Below are 23,468 nucleotides of genomic sequence, written 5' to 3'. Positions count from 1 at the left end.
ATAGTTTTCCGAGTACAGGTCTTTCACATTGAAATTTATTCCTAGGTACTTTATTGTTATGGTATGATTGTGAATGGGATTTTTGTCTTAATCTCACCTTCTGCTTCGTTATTAGTGTATAGTAATGCAGTAGATTTCTATACATTGATTTTGTGTCCTTGGACTTTACTGAATTCATTGGCCAATTTTAGTAGATTTTTGGTGGGATATTTAGGGTTTTCTATGTGTAGTATGATGTCATCTGCAAATAGTTAGTTACTCCTTCCTTACGAATTTGAATGCCTCTTATTTCTTTTTGTCTAAAGTCTGTAGCTAGGACTTATAGTACTACATTGAATAAAAGTGGTGAGTGTGGACATCCCTGTTGCTGATGTTAGGGGGAAAGCTCTTAGTTTTGCCCCATTGAGTATGATGTTTGCTCATACGAGACCTTTATTATGTTGAGATGTGTTCCCTCTAGACCTATTTTGCAGAGATTTTGTTTTGTTTTTAAATCATGAAGGGATGCTATACTTTGTCAAATGCTTTTTCTATATCTATTGAAATGGTCATACAGTTTTTATACTTTGTCCTACAGATGTGCCATATCATTTTGATTATTTTGTGGATATTGAACCACTCTTGCATTCCAGGAATAAATCCCACTTGATCATGGCGTATGTTCTTTTAAATATATTGTTGGATGTGGTTTGCTAATATTATGAGGATTTTGCATCTATATTCATGAGAGATACTGGCCTGTACTCTTTTTTTTTTTTGTGGCATCTGTATCTGGCTTTGGTATCAGAGTGATAATGGCTTCACAGAATGGATTTGGATGTTTTCCTTCCTCTTGTATTTTTTGAAATAGCTTGAGAAGAATAGATATTAACTCCCCTTTAAATGTTTGATAGAATTCACCTGTGAAGGCATCTGGTCCTGGAGTTTCATTTTTGGGAAGTTTTTTGATTACTGATTGAATTTCATTGCTGGTGATTGGTCTGTTCAAATTTTCTACTTGATATTAATATTTGATATTGATGAATATTTTCATAATATTCTGTTAAAATTGTATTTCTGTGGTGCTATTTCTTCTTTTCCATAAATTTTTGTTACTTGGGTCATCTATTTGTTAATTTTTTTAAATTTTCTTATTTGAGTCTTGCTAGAGGTTTATCTATTTCGTTGAGTTTTTTCAAAGAATCAGCTCCTGGTTTCATTGATCTGTTCTATTGCTTTTTTTAGTTTTTATATTATTTATTTAAAAAAATTTTTTTAAACATTTATTTATTTTTGAGACAGAGACCGAGCATGAACGGGGGAGGGTAAGAGGGAGGGAGACACAGAATCTGAAACAGGCTCCAGGCTCTGAGCTGTCAGCACAGAGCCCGTCGCAGGGCTCAAACTCACGGACCGCGAGATCGTGACCTGAGCGGAAGTCGGCCGCTTAACCAACTGAGCCACCCAGGCGCCCCTATATTATTTATTTTTATTCAGCATAGAGTTGGGTCTTGATTGTTTGTTTGTTTGTTTGTTTGTTTGTTTGTTTATTTATTTATTTATTTATCTTGCCACCCTGTGTCTTTTCATTGGAGCATTTAGTCTATTCACATTCAAAGTAAGTACTGATAGATACGTATTTATTGCCATTTTATCACTTGTTTAGTGGTTGTTTCTGTATATTTTCTCTGATGCTTCCCTGATTGTATTTCATGATTTTTTGGCTTTCTTTGGTGATCTATTTCAAACCTTTTCTCGTTATTCTTTGCATATCTATTACCTGTTTTTGATTGGTAGTTACCATTAGGTTTGTATATAACATCTTCTAGTAAAGCAGTCTATATGACATTGATGGTCACTTTAGTTGAAGTTCATTCTTCTTCCCATTTTTTAGGTGTATAGCATCATAATATACATCCTTTTCTTTAATGAATCCCTTGACTGGTTTTTACAGAAAAGGTTATTTTTACTGCTTGTTTATTTTCATGTTCTCACTTATGATCTTCCTTTCCACCCAAAGGATTCCCTTTAATATTTCTTATAGGACTGCTTTAGTAGTCATGAGCTCTGTTTTTGTTTGAGAAACTCTTTTATCTCTCCTTCTATTCTGAGTGATAGCCTTCCTGGATAGGGTATTCTTGGTTGCAGATTTTTTCCCTTTGAGCACCTTGAATATATCCTGCCATTCCCTCTGGCCTGCAAAGTTTTGGTAAAAAATCCCTTGTTAGTATTATGGAGTTCCTTTGAATGTAACTGTCATCTTTTATTGCTTTACTTTTTTTTTTTTTTCCTTTTACTACTTTTTGCCATTTTAATTACTATATGTCTTGGTGTGGACCTCCTTGGGTAGAGATTTTTTTTTTTGGGGGTGAGGGGGAAGGATATCCATGTCTCCTCAATCTGGATATGTTTCCTTTCTCATATTAGGGAAGTTTCAACTATTATTTCTCCAAATAAGTTTCCTGCCCCTCATCTGAGATCCTATAGTACAGATATTATGCTTGGAGTCACTGAGTTCTCTAAGAATATTCTCAATTTGCATAATTATCTTTACTTTGCTAAGATTGGTTATGTTCCATTAGTCTGTGTTCCAGGTCATTAAATAATTTGTCTGCTTTATGTAGCCTGCTATTTGTTCCATCAAGTATATTTTTAATTTCACTTACTGTGTTCTTGATCTCTGGTTGTTTTTTTCTTTTTCGTTTGTTTGTTTTTGTTTTTTTTGCTCTCTGTTAAGTGTCTCACTGATGTCCTCCACTCTTAAGTCCAGTGAGTATCTTTATGATACTTATTTTAAATTCTCTATCAGCCATAATACTTACATCTGTTTTGCTTGGGTCAGATGGTGTGATTTGGTCCTGTTCTTTCATTTGGCAAATGTATTTCTGTCTTCTCATTTTGTTTGACTTAGTGTATCTATTTCTCTCTGTTAAGAGCAAGAGAAGTAGGGGCGCCTGGGTGGCTCAGTCGGTTAAGCGTCTGGCTTCGGCTCAGATCATGATCTCACAGTCCGTGAGTTCGAGCCCTGCGTCGGGCTCTGTGCTGACAGCTCAGAGCCTGGAGCTTGTTTCGGATTCTGTGTCTCCCTCTCTCTCTGCCCCTCCCCTGCTCATGCTCTGTCTCTCTCTGTCTCAAAAATAAATAAACGTTTAAAAAAAAAAAAAAAAAAGAGCAAGAGAAGTAGCTGACTTTCCTATGATAACAGTCTTATGAAGAAGAGGTCCTTCAGGGCTCTGTAGTTACCCAGGGCCAGGAGCTTCAGGGAATGTCTTCTATGTGTGTTGTGTCTGCTCTGCTGTTGAGTCTTGACCTCTTCAGGGCTCTGTAGTTACCCAGGGCCAGGAGCTTCAGGGAATGTCTTCTATGTGTGTTGTGTCTGCTCTGCTGTTGAGTCTTGCCCTATTGTTCAGTTCAGCTGTGGGCAGAGTCCCTCTCTGCCTGTTGTGGGCAGCAAGGTGTGCAGTGGTCTGCTTGAGAACTGAGACTTGCCCCCACCACTATGTAAACTGAGGACCTACAAAATGCTCAGGTCAGATGTGGCGTTGGCAGTGTTTGTGCTGGTCTTCTGGGGGAGGGCCCAGAGCAGGGGGATGGAGGCAAGAGTGACTGGAAAGGGGTGGATCCATTGAAGCATTTGGGAGTGGCATGGCCTGGTGGAGCTTTGTGAAAGCAAGTTAAGCTATGAGTGTCAGTACTGTGCTGCTTCCCACAGGTAACCATTGTTTATGCTATGGGGCTGGGGAGGGAAATAGCATTTGCCAGCTTCTTTGTTCCTGGAGGTGTCTCCTAGTGGCATCTGTTTGTCCAGGTGGTGTTCTGAGATGAGCAAACTGCTCATCTGGGGGGGGGGGGCAGTCTACCCCAGGCATTTTTCAAACTGCTGGTTCTACACTGTATCTGCATGGGCTGTTTATCCTGCTATCTCTTTAAGGATGGGGATTCTGCTTCCTAAAGCTTTCTGGGCTCTCCTAGAGCCAAGCCTGGGATTTTTAAAATTCCAGGCTTTAAGTCCTACTTGTTTTAGGAACTCATGAAATTTGGCCTTCACTCAACTCACTCAAAAGAAAATACTAGAGATTCATTCTCCCAGTTCATGGGCTCCTGGTGTGAAAATGTGTTTTCTGCCCTTTACTGTGCTGCCAGCTTGAATGGCATGGTCTCTTTTGCTCTCAGACTACATCTCAGCCCTTTGTACCTTTGATGTGACCTTTTCCCTGCCCTTAGTTGTGGAGTTTGTACCACCAGTGTATTGGTCGTTTCCTGGGTTATTTATACTGATATGGTCATTTAGTTGTAACCATGGGGTGAGGTGAGCTTCAGGTCCTCTACTCCACCATCTTCCCAGCTGATAGGTGTATGTGTTGAAGTGTGTGTATGCACTGATGGCTTAATAGATTTTCTGAGTTAATAGATTGTCTCTAATTTTTGCTTTCTTGTGTACTTGTTCTATCTTACTCTTTCTGAAAACCCTGGAAATTGTATTGAAACAAGATAGAAATATATATGTACATATATAAATGTTAATTTAAATGAGCAATGTTGATTGCTTGAATTGAACTAAAAGTTGGAGTAGGGAAGACAGGAGAAATATTTAGACAGGAATTGACTGGTTTTAGTGACTAATTGAATTAAGGATTCAGAAAGAAAAAGGCACTTAAGTTACTTTCAGTTGAACATGTTCAAATACAGGAATTGAACTTTAAATAATTTTCTTAATACATCATTAAGGGTCAAATCTGAGTTAAGGGAAACAATAGGCCTACATTATGTATTAAAAATACAATAAGACTGTGTTTGTATGACTAGATGTTTGTGTCAAATTGCCAGTGGGAAGGCCCCCATGGGACTCTTTCAAGGAGAGATTAGGACTGGTAGGTTGGACTTCAAGTAGGAAGTCTGGGGTCATGAGACCTGATAAGGAGACCTGACATTGTGGGGGCAATTGGGAGCCATCCCCTTCACACCAACTCAACAATGGTTTGCTGCTAAAATAGCAGGGTAGGTATGGGGAGATGTAAATCTACCAAATATGGCCACAGTACAATCCACAAGCCTAATCTCTATGAAGACTGTCATGGCAGTCAGCCCTAGCTGCCACTGTCCCTTGGGGCCAAACTGGGGAGGGGCAGAGAGCAAGGGAGAGAAAATCCCAAGGAGACTCTGCGTGGTCAGCACAGAGCCTGACGTGGGGCTCAAACTCACCAACCATGAGATCATGACCTGGGTCGAAATCAAGAGTTGGACACCTAACTGAGTCACCCAGGCACTCCATGTATCTGTTTGCTTATTATTTATAAAGTTTATTTATTTGGAGAGCCAGCATGAGTGGTGGGGGGGGGGGGGGGGACAGAAAGAGGGACCAAGAGAGAATCCCAAGCAGACTCTGCACTGTTAGCACAGAGTCCAATGTGGGGCTGAAACTCACAAACTGAGTTCATGATCTGAACCAAAACCAGGAGTCAATGCTTAACCAACTGAGCCTCCCAGGCATCTCCCTCCCTGTCTGTTTATATAAAAAGCATGTGTTTAAATCTGTCATTTTTAACTGATCATGTTCAGCTGCCCAAGCAGAATACCGTAAGTGATTTTTTAGCATTGTGGGAGAAAATATGAGAAATGATAATTTTTCCTCAAAATGTCTATAGGTGATAGCCTTGTAATTTGCCTAGGGAATGTGCTAGAAAGGAATTAGTCAAGAGAACTTGATGAAATCTGGGTACAGCAATTCAGTGTGGGCATGCTTTCCACTAAGGAGGTCAGCCAGATTCATTTATTCAGCAAATACTTGTTCAGTAGGCACTGTGTGAGGTAGTTAAGGTTTTTCTCAGTCCCATGATTCTACATTATTTAACTTTAATACTGTAAAAGTCTCTTAATTCTACAACTAGAAAAGAATGTGAATAAATCCTTTGAAATATAAATAGTACTTAAAAAGGATTGCAAGTGCTTGGTTGCTGAACAAAATACCATAATTCCGTTATCTCTTAAGAGTGGTCTAAGACCATGTCTCCTAAATTTTTTTATTGTAACTTGTTTAGAAAAATATTTTGCATTATGACTCCATCAAGCACATAAATACACAATATGTACGTATTTGAATTTCAAGAAAACCTGTCCTATTTGCTATACATTCTAACTTTACCCTTCTATTAATTTCTATATCATTTATCCAAAAATGTTAACCTAAACTCCCTAAATTGATACACTAATAGGCCTTAATCTATAGTTTGAGAAAGAATAAAAGACTTAAAAGACTTTGCTGCTTAGAGTCTCTTACGACTTTTGGAAATAATCAAAGGACTTGGGTATATCTAATTATTTACATCTATTATGACTGACTTTCTTTGAAACAATTATAGCTCTTTGAAGGCATTCTAGTAACTATCTTGGGGAGTTCATTAATTCATTGACTCATTGTGCAGGTATTTGAATGACTATTAAGTCTAGCAATGCCTTGTCTTTCTCCCTCTTAATTGTTCAGTATTAACATTTAATTGGAAGTAATTTTTATGAAAAAATAGCAACTTAAGATCTTTAAAAGTTGCTTTTAAGTGACTTTTTTTTTTCTGATAAAATACACTATGAAGAGATAAATAGCTTAGAGTACAAGTTAAATTCTTGATTATAGAGTAGTTTTGCCTACTGATTTAGTTGAGCATGTACTTAAAATGTTTTTAAAAAATAAAAACCTTAGTGTGATGTTTTATTAATAAACTGAAATATGTCAAAAGTGTTAACTGAATTATGTCAGACCATTATGTCAAAAGTGTTAACTGAATCCATGAACAGAGAAAAGGCTTAAACAATTATAAAAGTAATAATTTATTCCTTTCTAGTTATTTAAATCTTTCCTATTCATGGATTCATTTAACAGATACTGACATATGGTCTATGAGGTCAGGAATTCTGCCAGTCTTGGTTCATTATTATATAACAAGTGTCTAGCATACTGCCTGGCAAATGTTAGGTGTTTATTTTTGCTTGAATTACGAGAAATAAAGGAAATTTGTCATTTTGATCACAAATGTAGCTGTATTACATGGCTCATCACTAAGAATATAAATGATGTGCTGGAGACACAATGGATACTGACATAATTTTGCCACCTCTTTCTCACAGACTGTTAGTGCATTTGTAGAAGTTAACAGTGTGCTCCCAAATCAGACTTGGTTCCACCCAGGTCCCTGCATTTCTTAAGTGTGAGATCATGGGCAGGTCACTGCTTCCATGTCCTCTGTAAAGTGATAATAGTGATTTCCTGCGATCTGATATATTGGATGAGATATTACAGGCAAGTGCTGTACATAGCACATGTTACTGAGCGAGCCATCAATCTTAGTTGCTGTTAATATTACTAATACTCCTTGGTTTAGAATGTGCCAAGCTCTGAAGTGTAGACTTTGCTTTCTGTGAGTTGGCAGCCTAGTGAAGGAGATAGAAAAGGAAACCGTAGAGTATGATGGTAAATCTCTCTAGCAGTAAGAGTACTCTGGAAGTGGAGAACAGGGATGCTGCTTCCAAAATGCCTGGGAAAGCTTCCTGGGGGAAGCCATATCTGAACTGACAGCTGAACAGGTGGAACTGAGCTTCCCATCTTGCCCCACCCCAAGATGGGGTAGGTGTGCTGGGTAGCAAAGGAAGTAACATAAGCAAAGACCTGGATGTGAGAGAAAATGTCCTCCTAAATAAGAGGGGAATGGGACAGATGAAGTGGCATAGGGACAAGTAGGCTGACCTTGAAGGGTCCTGCTCAAGAAGCAGCAGGGGGTAACTTTAGGTTTGCTGTTGAGAAAAATCCTCTAGAAGTGGTGAGAATGTGTTATGTTGGGATAAAAAGTAGAACGAGACCAGCTAAGAGGCTGGTGCAATAAATAATGGAGGAGATGAGTGCTTTGGTCACAGCTTGTGTCAGTGAAGACAGAACCTTGGGAAGCTTCACATTTAGAGACCACGGACTGTCACTTGTCAGTTGCGGGGTGGGGGGGGGGCGCATGTGGAGTGGGTGCTATAAGTACAGTATAAATTCTAAACTGTGTGAGTACACTGTAATCAATTAAGTTTGTAATGAAAGGGATGGGGGATGGATGGGCTACAAAGCAGAGCAACCAACACTGAGACTTACTCCCTAATACTTTCTATTGACTGCACATCATAATACATATCTTACTCTTAGGTGCTTTGTGAATATTTCTGCATTGTTTCAGCTTGCTTGTGATTGGAATTCTCCCCAGTGTCTGACAAAACATAAGTAATTCTGGCTTTCTAGAAGCCTAAAGTTATTGAAGTGAAGGTAAGGAGTCAAATGCTTGAAACAAAACCATATCACATAGGGAAGGTTATACTGTGGTTTTTTTTTTTTTTTTTTTTTTTTTTTGAGTTTTTATAGCTGATCAGCTTAATGAAGAGCTTCTTTTGTTTTTATAACCTTTGAGATGATGCTGTGTTGAGAGATACTACACCGTTGCTGGTAGGTGAGATTGACCAAGGTCATTTATTCAACAAATAAATGAGGGTATACCAGGTATGTGAAAAGCAATGGGCAAAACAGATGTTGTCCTTTCTGTCATGGAAGTTACCTTCTAGAAGGTGGAATATGGTATTGTATTTTGGTAAAACGATTTCAAGAACTTTTTGGTACAAGATGGTAGTTTGGGAAAGCTAAGTAGAATGTATATGTCACCTCTTAATTGTTTCCCACTTAAGAGAGACCGTAGAGAATGAGGATTACAGGAGTTAGAACATGACTAAGGCTTAAGCCATAGTAAATGCTTAATGTTAGTTATTTTATGTCATAATGAAACTTTTTTGCCAATTTTGCAAAGGTTATGCTCTCTAATTTATCTCTTAAACCCCATCTACAAGCTCTATCTGGTAGTGAGGCTACAGTCATCGTCTTTCCCAGAATGAAGCAGCAGTCATCTCCTACTTGGGTCTGTCTGCTTTTCCTCTTTCTCTACCATCTCTACCTTGTAGCAAGAGTAAAACTGAGTGTACTAAATTAGCTGCTGTTAAAACAAAACAAAACAAAAACAAACAAAAAAACCATGAAGTGAGTGACTTAAAGCAACATGTTACTACCTTCAACTTCTGGAAGTTAGAAGTTTACAGTAGGTGTCACTGGACTAAAATATAAAGGTGTTGGCAATGCTGTGTTTGTTCTGGACACTCAAGGGACAGTCCATTTCCTGGCCACTTTCTAGTTTCTAGAGGTTGCTTATATTCCTAGACTTGTGGTCCTGTATCACACTGGCCACTGTTTCTATTAACTCATCTGCTGCGTTGACTTTTCTGCCTCTTGTTCACATTTAAGGATTCCTGGGATTATATTAGACATACCTAGATGGTCTAGGAAAATCATTCCATTTCAAGATCCTTAACCACATCTGTAAAGTTCCTTTGGCATGTAGGGTTGTCCCTTCACAGGTTTGGGAAATTAGGAAGTAGTCTTCTCTTAGGGGCTTTTCTGACTATTAGAGTTTTCTAGGCACTGTTTTATGATATGATACACATTTGGGTAAGTGAGCACTTTAAAAATTTTTTTAATTTTTTTAGAGAAATGTCCTCTCCTGCATAAAGCTTTGTTTATGGCTTTGTATTATAACATTAAAACTCACCACATGGTCTGTGAGGCCCCATGGCTTAGCCTATTCTGGGTCTTGCCTTGACCTCCAGCTTCTTCATAGGCTCTCATCCCATTCCATTGCTGAAACGATTTGACTCCATTTGCTTCCTGGCCCTCAGGACCTTGTAATGGCTTTTACTTACAGCAGACCTTCATACTCCTTTGCCTATTTTTCCCTGCCACTCACCATTTGGATCCTATAGCAAATTCTGGTTCCTTAGGGAATATCACCTTGGCCTTCTCTGTGCTAGTCAGATGATCTGCTTGCATGTGAGCCTGGATTTCTTCATAACACTTGATCACAGATTGCCGTTGTTCCTTGGGGTTCTTTGTTTGATCTGTAACCTCAGCAAAGGCAGTATTTATTTTCATTGTGTTGTCAATGCTTAGTTTATCAGCATCTTCATTCAGTAAATACCTGTTAAAGGAATGGACTTAAAAATACAGTGTGCCTATAAAGTAGCTCTTTGTGTTGCTCATCTGTATATTACTGTTGTAGCGACAGGAAGAATGGGATTGGAAAGGGTTGGTTCAATTACAGAAGGTTGGAGGTTAATAATTAAGTAAATCAACCAAGTGTTCACATAAATAAAACTCATTTCACTCAGTAATTTTCAGAACTTTCCATCTTTGTAAAAATGTATATAAGATTTTCACTGTCTAGCCTGCATATAGAGTGTCTCAGAGGCTGAGAGTTCTTTGTATGGAACGAGAAAAGACCCCGAATAGCCAAAGCAATCCTGAAAAAGAAAATGAAAGCTGGGGGTATAACAGTCTGGAGTGCAAGATGTATTACAAAGCTGTAATTATCAAGACGGTATGGTAATGCCACAAAAACAGACACTCAGGTCAATGGAACAGAATAGAGAACCCAGAAATGGACCCACAAAAGTATGGTAAACTAATCTTTGACAAAGTAGGAAAGAATATCTGGTGAATAAAGACAGTCTCTTCAGCAAACCATGCTGGGAAAACTGGACAGTGACATAGAAAAATCAACCTAGACCACTTTATTACACCATACACAAAAATAAACTCAAAATGAATGAAAGACCTAAATGTAAGACAGGAAGCCATCAAAATCCTCAAGGAGAAAGCAGGCAAAAACCTCTTTGAACTTGGCCGCACCAACTTCTTACTCAACATGTCTCCAGAGGCAAGGGAAACCAAAGCAAAAATGAACTGTTGGGACTTCATCAAAATAAAAACTTCTGCACAGTGAAGGAAACAATCAGCAAAACTAAAAGGCAAGTGACAGAGTGGGAGAAGATATTTGCAAATGACATATCAGATAATGGGTTAGTATCCAAAATCTACAAAGAACTTATCCAACTCAACACCCAAAAAACAAATGATCCAGTGAAGAAATGGGCAAAAGACATGAATAGACACTTCTCCAAAGAAGACATCCAGATGGCCAACCTACACATGGAAAAATGCTCAACATCACTCATCATCAGGGAAATACAAATCAAAACCACAATGAGATACTACCTTACACCTGACAGAACAGCGAACATTAACAACTCGGGCAACAACAGATGTTGGCGAGGATGTGGAGAAAGAGGATCTCTTTTGCATTGTTGGTGGCAGTGCAAGCTGGTGTAGCCACTCTGGAAAACAGTATGGAGGTTCTTCAAAAAACTAAAAATAGAACTACCCTATGGCCCAGCAATTGCACTACTAGGCACTTATTCATGGGATACAGGTGTACTGTTTCGAAGGGACACATGCACCCCCGTGTTTATAGCAGCACTATCAACAATAGCCAAAGTATGGAAAGAGCCCAAAAGTCCACCAAGGGATGAATGGATAAAGAAGATGTGGTGTATATATACACAATGGAGTATTACTCGGCAATCAAAAAGAATGAAATCTTGCCATTTGCAACTACATGGATGGAACTAGAGGGTGTTATGCTAAGCTAAATTAGTGAAAGACAGGTATCATATGACTTCACTCATATGAGGGCTTTAAGACACAGAACAGAAGAACACAAGAGCATTGTTTTGTATCGAAAGCAATACAAAAACAGGGAGGGGGACAAAAAATAAGAGACTCTTGAATATGGAGAACAAACAGAGCATTACTGGAGGGGTTATGGGAGGGACAATGGGCTAAATGGGTAAGGGGCATTAAGGAAGACGCTTGTTGGGATGAGCACTGGGTGTTATGCATAGGGAATGAATCACTGGAACCTACTCCTGAAATCATTATTGCACTATATACTAACTAACTTGGATGTAAATTAAAAAAAAAAAAAAATTTAAAGTGACCTTTATTCAGAGTTCGTATTGTGGGTCAGAGGCAGTTTGCCTGGTCTGAGCCTGTTGGCTCTATGTGGAACATAGAGTCTATAATGACCTCAAGCTCTGTTAGTGCTGGTGTTCAAGAAGTCTGCCAAAATCTAATGCAGTTGCCACTCAATGCTATGGAGTATGCAGTGCAAAATGTCAGTAAGTGTTTAAAAAAATATTTTACAATAGAAAGATTGTTTAATACTTTGTGTGACTCAATAGGTCAATTCTTTAATTAAATATTTTATTACAAAGTTTATCATTTTGAACTTGATATAATCTTAGTATCCCATTTAAGGCATGATGTTTCACTTGGATGTAGGCAAAGTTATGCAGCTGTGTTAGTGATTTGATGGATTTCTTGAGAGAGACAGAAATTCTGGTATTCAAAACTGCTTTGATTTGTTCCTATTTTATTGAACAAATGATTTGGAAAAAAATCAATTTAAAGGACTATTACTGCATTCTTTTATCTCAATGTACTGATAATAGAATCCAAACTTTGGAATCCATATCTATTGTATAGTATTTATATAGATAAAATTTGACTATGGAGTATAAAACACTACATCTGTTACTATCTATAGTGTGAAATATTCACTGATTAACAATCTTTTTACTAGACACAATAAAATGCATAAAACTGATTTAACTTTCAGTTTTTGATAGCCCTATGAAGTTATAGTAGTGCTTACTAATTCAGTTTTGTTACTAGCTTAACTTGTATAAGGCTCTATTTATATTAAATGTATGTACTCTTTCCTTTTAGAGTATGTTGGATAAAGGACATTGTTGTTGCAGTAACTGGAGAGAACATGGAAGCAATGAAGGGTATCATTCAGAAGTACCAGCATCAACGCATCTCACTGGTTGAAGCTGGAGTGACCCGTCACAGGTCAATTTTCAATGGACTCAAAGCACTGGCAGAGGACCAGCCTGACTCTAAACTGTCTAAGCCAGAAGTTGTGATAATCCATGATGCTGTGAGACCATTTGTTGAAGAAGATGTCCTTCTTAAGGTTGTCACAGCTGCTAAGGAATATGGGGTAAGTGTTTATACTTCTGAAGGTGGATAAAAGATGCAAATACAATAGCAAATGTTGAATTGCTGGATTTTGATGAAATCCTATTTAAATGTCTATATGAAACAGGCATGATGACTTAAAAGCATCATACTAATTTTTTTTTCAGGAAGCTTGAAGTGTTGTAGGTCATGAGACTGTACCGGAATTTATTTTTTCTTACAGTCCAGTGCCTCATCATAACATGAGCTTTTTGGAGAAAAATGTAATAATGTCTTCAGAGTATGGCTATGTATGCACCTTGAATAAATGAGAAGCAATGTACACTTACCTGAAAATACCTAAGAAAATTCTCAAGTCTAGGACACATGATTATCAAAAATTTGGCTGATCACATGCACATTGTGCTTTGACTTTCCGAAACTGGTTTACTTTCCAGCATGAATAACTAGGCAAGATTTTCACACCCTTTAAAGTGAAACATTTTAAGATGACACAGAATTCTGTGTGATATTTCACCAAAGAAGACAGGAGAGCAAAAGACCTTTGGTAATGTCTAGAACATCTTTGTTTTGTTCTTATATTAGTAGATAAAAATCCTAAAAATAAGGTAATAGTTTTCTAGTCTAAATTTGAGACAGTGCAACGTGTTGTACACAGTTGGTATAGCATAATAGCAATAAGCTATGGAGCTGGACATGCTTAGGCCCCTCTTAAACATTTTTTAATTAATGGTGTATGTGCAACTTTCTCAACCTCTTCGAGCCCATTTTCTTTACTTTCCTTACTTGTAAAAATACAGACGATGGAATGCCTGGGTGGCTCAGTTGGTTGAATGGCTGACTTTTGATTTTGGCTCAGGTCATGCATGATCTCACAGTGATGAGTTTGAGCCCTGGGTCAGGCTCTGTGCTGAGTGTGGAGCCTGTTTGGGATGCTCTCTCTCCCTGTCTCTCTGTGCCTCCTCTAGTTGTCTCTCTGTTTCTCTCTCTCTTTAAATAAACATTTAAAACAATGCAGGTGCTAATACCTGTGGGGTTTTTTACTATTGGAAATTAGGTGTTAAGTTTTTTAAAAAAAAAAAGGTATTAAGATGAATTACAACATGTAGGATTGTAGACCAATGGAAGGAGTCCTCTAAGCCTTCTTAGCCATATGGGTGGTGAGTTAAAAAATACCAGTCTGGAAAAGATAGTATTTGATTTGTCTTCAGTGATCTATATGTAACTGCAATTTTGTCAGGAAATTGGTGGTAATTTTATCTCATCTCCCTGCAGCATGAATTCCTTTTAAACCTGTATAAGAATTCCATCAATCAAATAAAACATTTTTCTTCAGTGTAACTTAAAAATGGTAGCTTGATGTAGTGTTAATGGAGTGAAAATGATCATAGAGGTACGTTAGTTGACCTCAAAACTTGGTCAGGGCCCTCCTATTTCTTCTGTGACTCCTTCCTGTTCTCCAGGCTCCTTTACTGTAGTAGATGCAAGATGATCAGTTAGAAGTGAAATGAAGAGGAAGAAAAGGGCACAGGATTTATAACACTGAGGAATTAGAGTGAAACTTGACAAATTTGAGCAAGTTCCTAGGGAGCACTGTATAGGTGGGGCTGATAATGAAAAATTTATACTATAAGGCAAATAAAATTAGAGACCTTTGGCTATGTTACCTTTTGGAAAAATATCAGTCAAGCTCACAATACAAATTACACATTTGGAATTTTTTGCTGATTTTTTTTTTTTTTTTTGAGATCTTATTTCTAAGATTGTCTGTAAAGTGATACTTGTGGTAATAGGTCTGAAAGTTAAGAGGACTCTCCTGCTGCAGTTAATAATAAGCTAAGATATCCTGGTTTAACTGGTGACTTAATAAAACATAAACATGCATAGCATTTACTGTTTTTTTTGTTGTTGCAGATGTGTTGGAATTCTTTGACTCTTTATAATGAATGTTGATAGAATAACTTTTATGTATTATGCACATGATTAAATCATACATGATGTTTTAATGAAATCTGTGAAACTTTGATTGAATTAAGAAGCTAGTTTTAAGCAAAATCTTCACTATTTATTTTGAAGCTTCAGGAACTTGATGTCTTCTAGAAATAATGTCTTGTGGGGCGCTTGAGTGACTCATTTGGTTAAGCGTCTGACTTTGGCTCAATTCATGATCTCACGGTTTGTGAGTTTGAGTCCCACATGGGGCTCTCGACTGTAAGCACAGAGCCTGCTTGGGATCTTCTGTCCCCCTCTCTGCTCCTCTCTGGCTCATGCTTGTGTTCTCTCTGTCTCTCTCAAAAATAAACATTTAAAACAATGGAAGTGATGTCTTGTTTGGATGGTGTTAAGGAATAATTTTCAAGACAGTAGGAAATGAGTTTAATACAGATAGGTGAAATACTTTTTTTTTTTTTTTTTTGATATTTATTTATGTTGATAGAGCAACCACAGGGGAGGGGCAGAGAGAGAAGGAGAGAGAGAGAATCTTAGGCTCTATGCTCATTGTAGAGTCCAACACGGGGCTGGATCCCAAGACTCTGGGATCATGACCTGAGCCAAAATTAAGAGTTGGGTGCTCAGTTGACTGAGCCATGTAGGCACCCCATGAATGATTATTTCAATGTCCTGTAGATTCAATTTGCATATATATATATATATATATATATATATATATATATATATATACACACATATACATATATAATATGTTTGAGAATTCTTGCATCCATGTTCATCAGGGATATTGGCCTCTAGTTCTCTTTCTTAGTGGAATCTTTGTCTGGTTTTGGAATCAGGGTAATGCTGCCTCTAAAATGAGTTAGGAAGTTTTCTTTCAATTTCTATTTTTGGGAAAAGTGTGAGTAGAATAGGTATTAACTCTTCTTTAAATGTTAGGTAGAATTCCCCCGGGAAGCCATCTGGCCCTGGATTTGGTTTGTTGGGGATTTTTGATTACTGATTCAGTTTCTTTGCTGGATATCGGTCTATTCGAATTTGGTATTTCTTCCTGCTGCAGTTTTGATATTTTATGTTTCTAGAAATTTATCTATTTGTTCCATGTAGTCTGATTTGTTAGAATATAATTCTTCATACTATAATCTTGTATGTATTTCTATTGTGTTGGATGTTATTTCTCCTCTTATTATTTGTTTATTGGGGTTCTTTCTCTTTTAGGGGGCATATCAGTATTATTTTTTCAAGTAAACAGCTGGTTTCATTGATCTAAATATTTTTTTTCACTTTCTATATCATTTATTTCTGTTCTAATCTTTATTACTTCCCTTCTACTGGCTTCAGACTTCATTTGTTCTTTTTATAGCTCCTCCAGGTGTAAGGTTAGGTTTTTTGAGATTTTTCTTGTTTCTTGAGGTAGGCTTGTATTGCTGTATACTTCCCTCTTATGACTGCCTCTGCTGCATCCCAGAAGTTTTGGACCATTGTGTTTTCATTTTCATTTGTTGCCGTGTTTTTTTTTTTTTTTTAATTTTTTTTTTTTTTATTTCTTCATTTCTTGGTTGACCCATTCATTCTTTAGTAGCATTCTTTAGTTGTTTAATCTCCATGTTTTTGTGGTCTTTGCAATTTTTTTCTTGAGATTGACTTCAAGTTTCATAGTGCTGTGGCCAGAAAAGATGCATGATACAATCTTACTTTTTTTTTGTATGTGATGAAGCCTGATTTGTGACCTAGTATGTGATCTTTGCTGGAGAATGTCCCATGTGTATTTGAATGTCCCATGTGTATTTTGCTGCTTTAGAATGAAATGTTCTGATATATTTGTTTTGTGCATCTGGTCCAGTGTGTTATTCAAAGCCACTGTTTCCTTGTTGATTTTTTGCTTAGATGATGTGTCCATTGATGTAAATGATGTAAAGTCTCCTGCTATTACTGTATTATTATCAATGAGTTTCTTTATGTTTGTCATTAACTGTTTTATATATTTTGGTATTCCATGTTGGAATTCAATTTACAGTTGACAGTAGTTCCACTTGTTATGATGTAGTGCCCTTCTTCATCTCTGGTTACAGTCTTTGGTTTAAATGTAGTTTGTTTGGGGGCACCTGGTGGCTCAGTTGGTTAGATATCCAACTTTGGCTCAGATCTTTATCTTGTGAGTTAGAGCCCCAAGTCGCCCTCTGTGCTGACAGCTCAGAGCCTGGAGCCTGCTTCAGATTCTGTGTCTCCCTCTTTCTTTGCCCCTCCCCTGGTCGTGCTTTGTCTCTGTCTCTCTGTCTCTCTCAAAAATTAAAAAAAAAATGTTTACCTGTATATATATGGCTAGTCTGGGTTTCTTTTGATGTCCATTTGCATGGTAAATGTTTCTTCAGCCCCTCTCTTGAAATCTTCAGGTGTCTTTAGGTCTAAAATAAGTCTCTCATAGGCAACATATAGATGGGTTCTGGTTTTTTTTATTTAATCCATTCTGACACACTGTGTCTTTCGACTGGAGTCCCTTTACATTCAGAGTAATTATTGATAGATACATATTTAGTATCATTTTATTGTTTTGTCATTTCTGAAGTATCTTTGTTACTTTTGGTCTTTACTTTAGACTCAGTATTTCTTACAGGGCTGGTTTAGTGGTCACAAACACCTTTAGTTTGTGTTTGTCTGGGAAACTCTATATCCTTCTATTCTGAATGATAGCCTGCTGTGTTGAGTATTCTTGGTTGCAGATTTTTCTCAAATTTTCTCAAATTTTTCTCAGCACAATGAATATTTTATGCCACTCCCTCCTGGCTTGCCAAGTTTCTGTGTAGAGATCTGCAGCTAGTGCTATGGGTCTCCCTTGGAAGTTAAGGACTTCTTTTGTCTTGATGCTTCTAGGATGTTTTCTTTTTCTCTATATTTTGCAAATTTAACTGCAATATGTCTTGGTATTGACCTGCTTTTGTTGATTTTAATGGGAGTTCTCTATGCCTTCTGGATTAGGATATCTATGTGTTTCCTTCCCCAGAATAGGAAAGTTTTTACTTCTTATTTCTTGAAATAAACCTGCTGCCCCCTCTTCTCTCTCGTCCTCTGGGACTCCTTTTATACAAATATTACAGTATGTGATGGAGTCACTGAGTTCCCTAAGTCTACTTGCATGTTGCATAATTCATTCTCCCTTTTGTTCAACTTCATTATTTTTCATAATTTTCTCTTCTATGTGACTTACTCATTCCTCTGCTTCTTTCATCCTTGTCATTCTGTCCAGTCTGTTTCAAATCTCCGTTGTTGGAGTTTTCATTTTTGCCTGATTGGTTTTGAGCTCTTTTATCTCTGTGGTAAGGGTCTTCCTGATGTCCTCCTGTTCTTCTCAATCTCAGTGAGTGTCCTTGTGGTTGTTACTTTAAATTCTCCATCAGGCACATTACTTGTATCAGCTAGATCTCTGGCTGGATCTTTCCTTGTTCTTTCTTAGGGGATGAGTTCCCCTCCATCTTGGCATTTTGTCGAAGTCTCTCGTCGTCTCTGTGTTGGAAAATCCTATTAGGTTTCCTGTTCCTGAGAATAATGGCTTTATGAAGGAGAGGTGATAAAGTGTTCAGGGCCTGGCGCTTCAGGCCCTGTCTGTGCTGTATGCTGCATGTAGTCTGCTGCTGTGCTTTGGCTGCTCTGTTGCTCAGGCCAGTCATTTGCAAAGGGTTTCCTTGTCTGTAGCATGCAATGTTTGGATCTTGGCCAGAGTGTAGTGAGTTTTAACTAGGTGTGGTCTGGTCTGCTTGTTAAATGAGATTCGATGCTCCTTCCTCTTGACTTGAAGCCTTGCAGAACTCTCTGGTTGGAAGACATGGTGTGAGCGCAGGTTTCTGCTGATCTTCTGGTGAAGGGGTCTGCTGTGCTAGGCCTTGGGCATGCTTGTGTGAGAAAAGGAGGACCAGCAGAGTCCTGGCATGTCAGGACTTGGTTTAAGCTGGTGAGGCTGCCAGTGGTATGCTGTTGAGTGAATCTGGTTGGCCCTGTGCTCTTTAGTGAAGCTGGTTTATGCTGAGGGGTCATGGAGAGAGATGGCACCAGCCAGTTCCTGTGTCCATGGAGAGGAGTCTCTGTGCTTGCTGCTGTCAGGGAACTACCCCCCCCCCCCCCCCCCCAGAATATCAAGTAACTTCCCCATAAGCGTCCCAGGCATCTTTCAGATTGCTGATGTCACACAGTCTGTCTCCAGGTTGCTTGCCCACCTGGAACAGTACATTGTCCTTTGGGCTCTATCCCAGTCAAGCCTGATGCCTTTTTTTTTTTTTTTTTTTAAATATTTGTTTTTAATGATGACTTTTAAACTACAAACTTTAAGGATGTGCCGTGTTAGGGGGCCTGCACTAGTCTTCTGGAGAGGGTCTCGCCACTCTGGGACAGATGTAGGTTTGACTGAGAAGGGCAGGTAAGCCGGAGCACAGGGGCATGGGGTTTGTAGTGACACAGGCTAAGCAGCCGGTGTCTGGGTTAGCTGCCGTCAGCAGGTGTCTCTGCGCCTATGCTGTGGGGCAGGGAAGGGAAGTGCTGCCTGCCCGCTCTTCTGTCCCCAGAAAGGCGTTTCTGTGAACACCACCTCTAAGAGACAGTGGAAGAGTGAACGGTCTCTTCCCAAGCACTTTAGGCAACCCTCAGATCATGCAGTCTTTCCCAGATGGTTCGCCTGCCTTCTTTCCAGGAGGAGGGCAGTGTTCTCAGGCCTCTTTCCCAGCCAAGCCCGCCAACCGCTAAAACTCCTGGCTTTGAGACCTGCTGTGGAACTCAAGAGAATCAGCCTCTCTCGTTTTCCCAGCCAATGGCTTTGGAGAAGAGTTCTCCTGAGTGTACCCACGTGCACTCCAATCTCTCTCTTTCTCTTAGCTTTCTTTGTGGCCAGGACTCCTTTCCCTCTGCAGCACCCACGATAGGTTTCTTCCCCAAACCATGTCTCCATACTTCATACCTTCCTCTGTGTGGCCTCTTCTATTCCTCTAGTTGTACAGTCTGTTCTGTCAGTACTCAAGTCACTTTCCGGGGTATGATTTGACAATAATGTAGCTGTGTTCAAGGGATAAGTCAAGTCTAGGGTCCTCCTGCTAAGTTGGCATCTTAGCTACATAGTGTCTGCCAGGTTGATTTTAAAGTCACTTATTTTTCAAAGGTATTGTGCATTGTCTCTATGGTGTGACTAGATAAGAATATCTTTTTTCCTCCCTTGCTTAGGATTTATTCATGCAGTTTGATTAATATCTTATCAATTCTAGAGCCTTCCATATCATTAACTTTTAAATATTGACTTTACCCCATTTCTGATCCTACAGCTTTTTCTCCCTTCTACTTTTGCATCACTGAATGTCTGGTAAACCTTACCCTGTCCTCATAACATCATTTTTTTTTTTCTGGCGCGCGCGCGTGTGTGTATGTAGCGGGGGTGGTGGTTTCTGAGTAGCCTCGGTTTTCATTTATATTAGTCCTAATATAATATCTTGTTGAACTATTTTCACAATCAAAATTTGACTTCCTAGGAGTTTGATTCGGTCCTTTTCAGCTGTCATTGCCCCCCCCCCTTTTTTTTTCACAATTTTATATTCTTTCAGTACTTAAATACAAATATTTAATTCATTGTAGCTAATGTAATTCTTCGTAGTTCTTAACTTCTTCATTTCTCCACTTTTATTCAAGATTTGTTTCTTCCTCTGTTGAGCAGTTTGTATTGTAGTCCCATGTTTGGCAGGACTTTATCAGTAGGAATCCTTTGGGCATGGGATGAAGATGTGTTTTTGAAGCAGATTTGTGTTCTGCCAGGGATCCTGAGGGCTTTACCATTTTGGATTCACATTATGTTAATTTTTGGCTTGAGGTTTTATCCACCTTATGGTCATGTTAAACCAAACTCTGAACTCCCATTAAGTCTAGATGACAGTTAGGGCCTCTCAGGGAAGGTTCCCCTACCCATCAGAATACAAGCCAGGATAGACATACAATTTTGTGTAATCTTAACGCAGTGGTTATTGTGCTTTATCTGGCTTACCTTTTAAATGGTTACCTGGATCTTAATGTGAGGACCACAGTTCTTGCGGACTAGGTAGCATAGTGTCAGGACAGAATTCCTCATTCTGTCTCATTTGTTTATACTAAATCCTCTTAATAACCCAACGCATCTCCACTGTCTTCCTTGGATTCTGGATGTGATGTTAGTCCTAGGTAGTTATCTCATGAGTCACGGTTCTAAAATAATGATTTTTTTTTTTAATTTTTTTTTTTTTTTTCAACGTTTTTTTTTTATTTATTTTTGGGACAGAGAGAGACAGAGCATGAACGGGGGAGGGGCAGAGAGAGAGAGGGAGACACAGAATCGGAAACAGGCTCCAGGCTCCGAGCCATCAGCCCAGAGCCTGACGCGGGGCTCGAACTCACGGACCGCGAGATCGTGACCTGGCTGAAGTCGGACGCTTAACCGACTGCGCCACCCAGGCGCCCCTAAAATAATGATTTTTTAAAGTTTATTTATTTATTTTGAGAGAGAGAGAGAGCGGGAGAGAGAAGGGGAGGAGCCTGGAGAGAAGAGGAGACGGAATTTCAAGGCAGGCTCCATGCTCAGTATGGAGCCAGATGTGGGGCCTGATCTCATGACTGTGAGTTCATGACCTGAGATGAAACCAAGAGTTGGCTACTTTGCCGCTTAACCAACTGAACCACCCAGGCACCCCTAAAAAATTAGTAAAAAAAAAATAACCTTAAGAGTCATACTGGGGAAAAAAGCTATTAATAACATTTTCTCCTGAACTTTTTTTTTACATTGCAAGAGGTTTTGCAAGATAATTTGTCAGCCATAGTCCTGAAATTAGAAGTTTTTTACTGGGGCACCTGGGTGGCTCAGTCAGTTGAGCGTCTGATTTCAGCTCAGGTCATGATCTCAGGGTTCATGAGTTCGAGCCCCGCGTCGGGCTTTGTGCTGACAGCTTGGAGCCTGGAGCCTGCTTTGGATTCTGTGTCTCCCTCTCTCTCTGTCCCTCCCCTGCTTGTGCTCTGTCTCTCTCTGTCTCTCAATAATAAATAAACGTTAAAAATTTAAAAAAAGTTTTTTTACTAAGTATAAATTATTTTTATATTTCTGCATAATTAAAAGTCCAGAGATGGATGGGGCGCCTGGGTGGCTCAGTTGTTTGGGCGGCCGACTTCAGCTCAGGTCACGATCTCGCGGTCTGTGAGTTCAAGCCCCGCGTCGGGCTCTGGGCTGATGGCTCAGAGCCTGGAGCCTGCTTCCGATTCTGTGTCTCCCTCTCTCTCTGCCCCTCCCCCATTCATGCTCTGTCTCTCTCTGTGTCAAAAAAAAAAAAAAAAAAAAAAAAAAAAAAGTCCAGAGATGGAAAAGTAGTAACAAGGACATTGTTATAAGGGAGATGTTGGAAAGGGTAAAATAAGTTGGAACATAGAAATGTGAGAAAGTCATTTTAGGATTAATAAGCTAGCTGTTATATACACAAAACTGCCAGTAATAACATGAATTTGAAAATTATAGTGCATCAGAAAGGCAACCTCCTCAAAATGTGTTCCTGAGAGAAGACATTTCCATAGTTACTTGCACATATTAAAGTCCTGTGTTCTTGGATCTTTAATCATGTTTTATCTTCTCCTCCCTTGCCAAGTTCTGACAGTAACAGGTCACATCTATTGCTCCTTCTTTTGCACCTCCTCAGTGCAAAAGTTTACTCCTCAGTGCACAGTGATCTGGCTTCTTCTTCTCTGACTACTCTGTTCAAAATCACCTGTAATTTTTCAGCTCCCAAACTATATGTGCAGTTTTAGTCTGTTATAAAATAAGTAAGATGACTGGCTTTTATACCTGGTTCCTTGAAGGAAGAATTGAAGTATTTAGAATTTCCAAAGTAATAGAGGTGGGTTTTTGTTTTTCATGATCCCCTTCCATCTCCCCTGAGATGATGCTAATGAGATCACTCAGGATCTGGGCTGGTTGTCAGAAATACTAATGGTGTCTCATTACCAATGGCAGTTGGAGGTTTGAGACTTTGAACCAGCCCAACCTCTGGGGGAGAGTAATTGCACTGGAGACTGAGTTGAACCACATGGTCAATGATTCAGTGACTCACACTGACAAACTGATATCACAGTGAAGACCCTGGACACTGAAGCTCAGGGGAGCGACCTGGTTGAACAGCCATGTGCTGATTGCATGGGGAGAGGGCACCGCAGAGGCTGTGTTCTGAACTCGCAAGCCCTCACCCCATGTTTCTCGACATTTATCTGGTCGGATACATATCCCTGGTCATACACATGTGATCATAAATAATCATTGTCAAAATGTAGTTCTAATCATTTTCCTGAGTTCTAGGAGTTTTGGGTGAACTTCATTGGAGGTTATGAGAACCTTCTCGGTTTGCAGCCAGTATATCAGCAGAGCTGGTGATGTGGGGATCCCACTTGGGTCTGGTGTCTAAAATAAGGGCATTCTGGTTGTGAGCTGTGGGGGTTGTGCTAAGTCCAGGTGGCTGACATTAGAAAGAATCATATTATACTAAAGCAGCCTATACAGAATGTCTTAGCTAAATTGACAACGTTAACCAGACCTTCCTTCTGCAGCTCTCTCTACTTT

The 23,468-nt window shown here is 39.0% G+C and overlaps 1 protein-coding gene across 1 annotated transcript in view; it reads left to right on the top strand.

The window, feature by feature from the left end:
• CRPPA (CDP-L-ribitol pyrophosphorylase A) overlaps positions 1 to 23,468 on the top strand; it is a 323,296-nt gene that overhangs the window by 6,743 nt on the left and 293,085 nt on the right. Inside the window, exon 2 of the mRNA XM_042919329.1 lies at positions 12,668 to 12,944. Coding sequence (XP_042775263.1) covers positions 12,668 to 12,944 — 277 coding nt within the window. The remainder of the gene's footprint in view (positions 1 to 12,667; positions 12,945 to 23,468) is intronic.

This window comes from Panthera leo, chromosome A2 (assembly GCF_018350215.1).
Source record: "Panthera leo isolate Ple1 chromosome A2, P.leo_Ple1_pat1.1, whole genome shotgun sequence".
NCBI lineage: Eukaryota > Metazoa > Chordata > Mammalia > Carnivora > Felidae > Panthera > Panthera leo.
The sequence above is the reverse complement of the archived record's forward strand: the minus strand, read 5'-3'. Positions and strand labels throughout refer to the sequence as shown.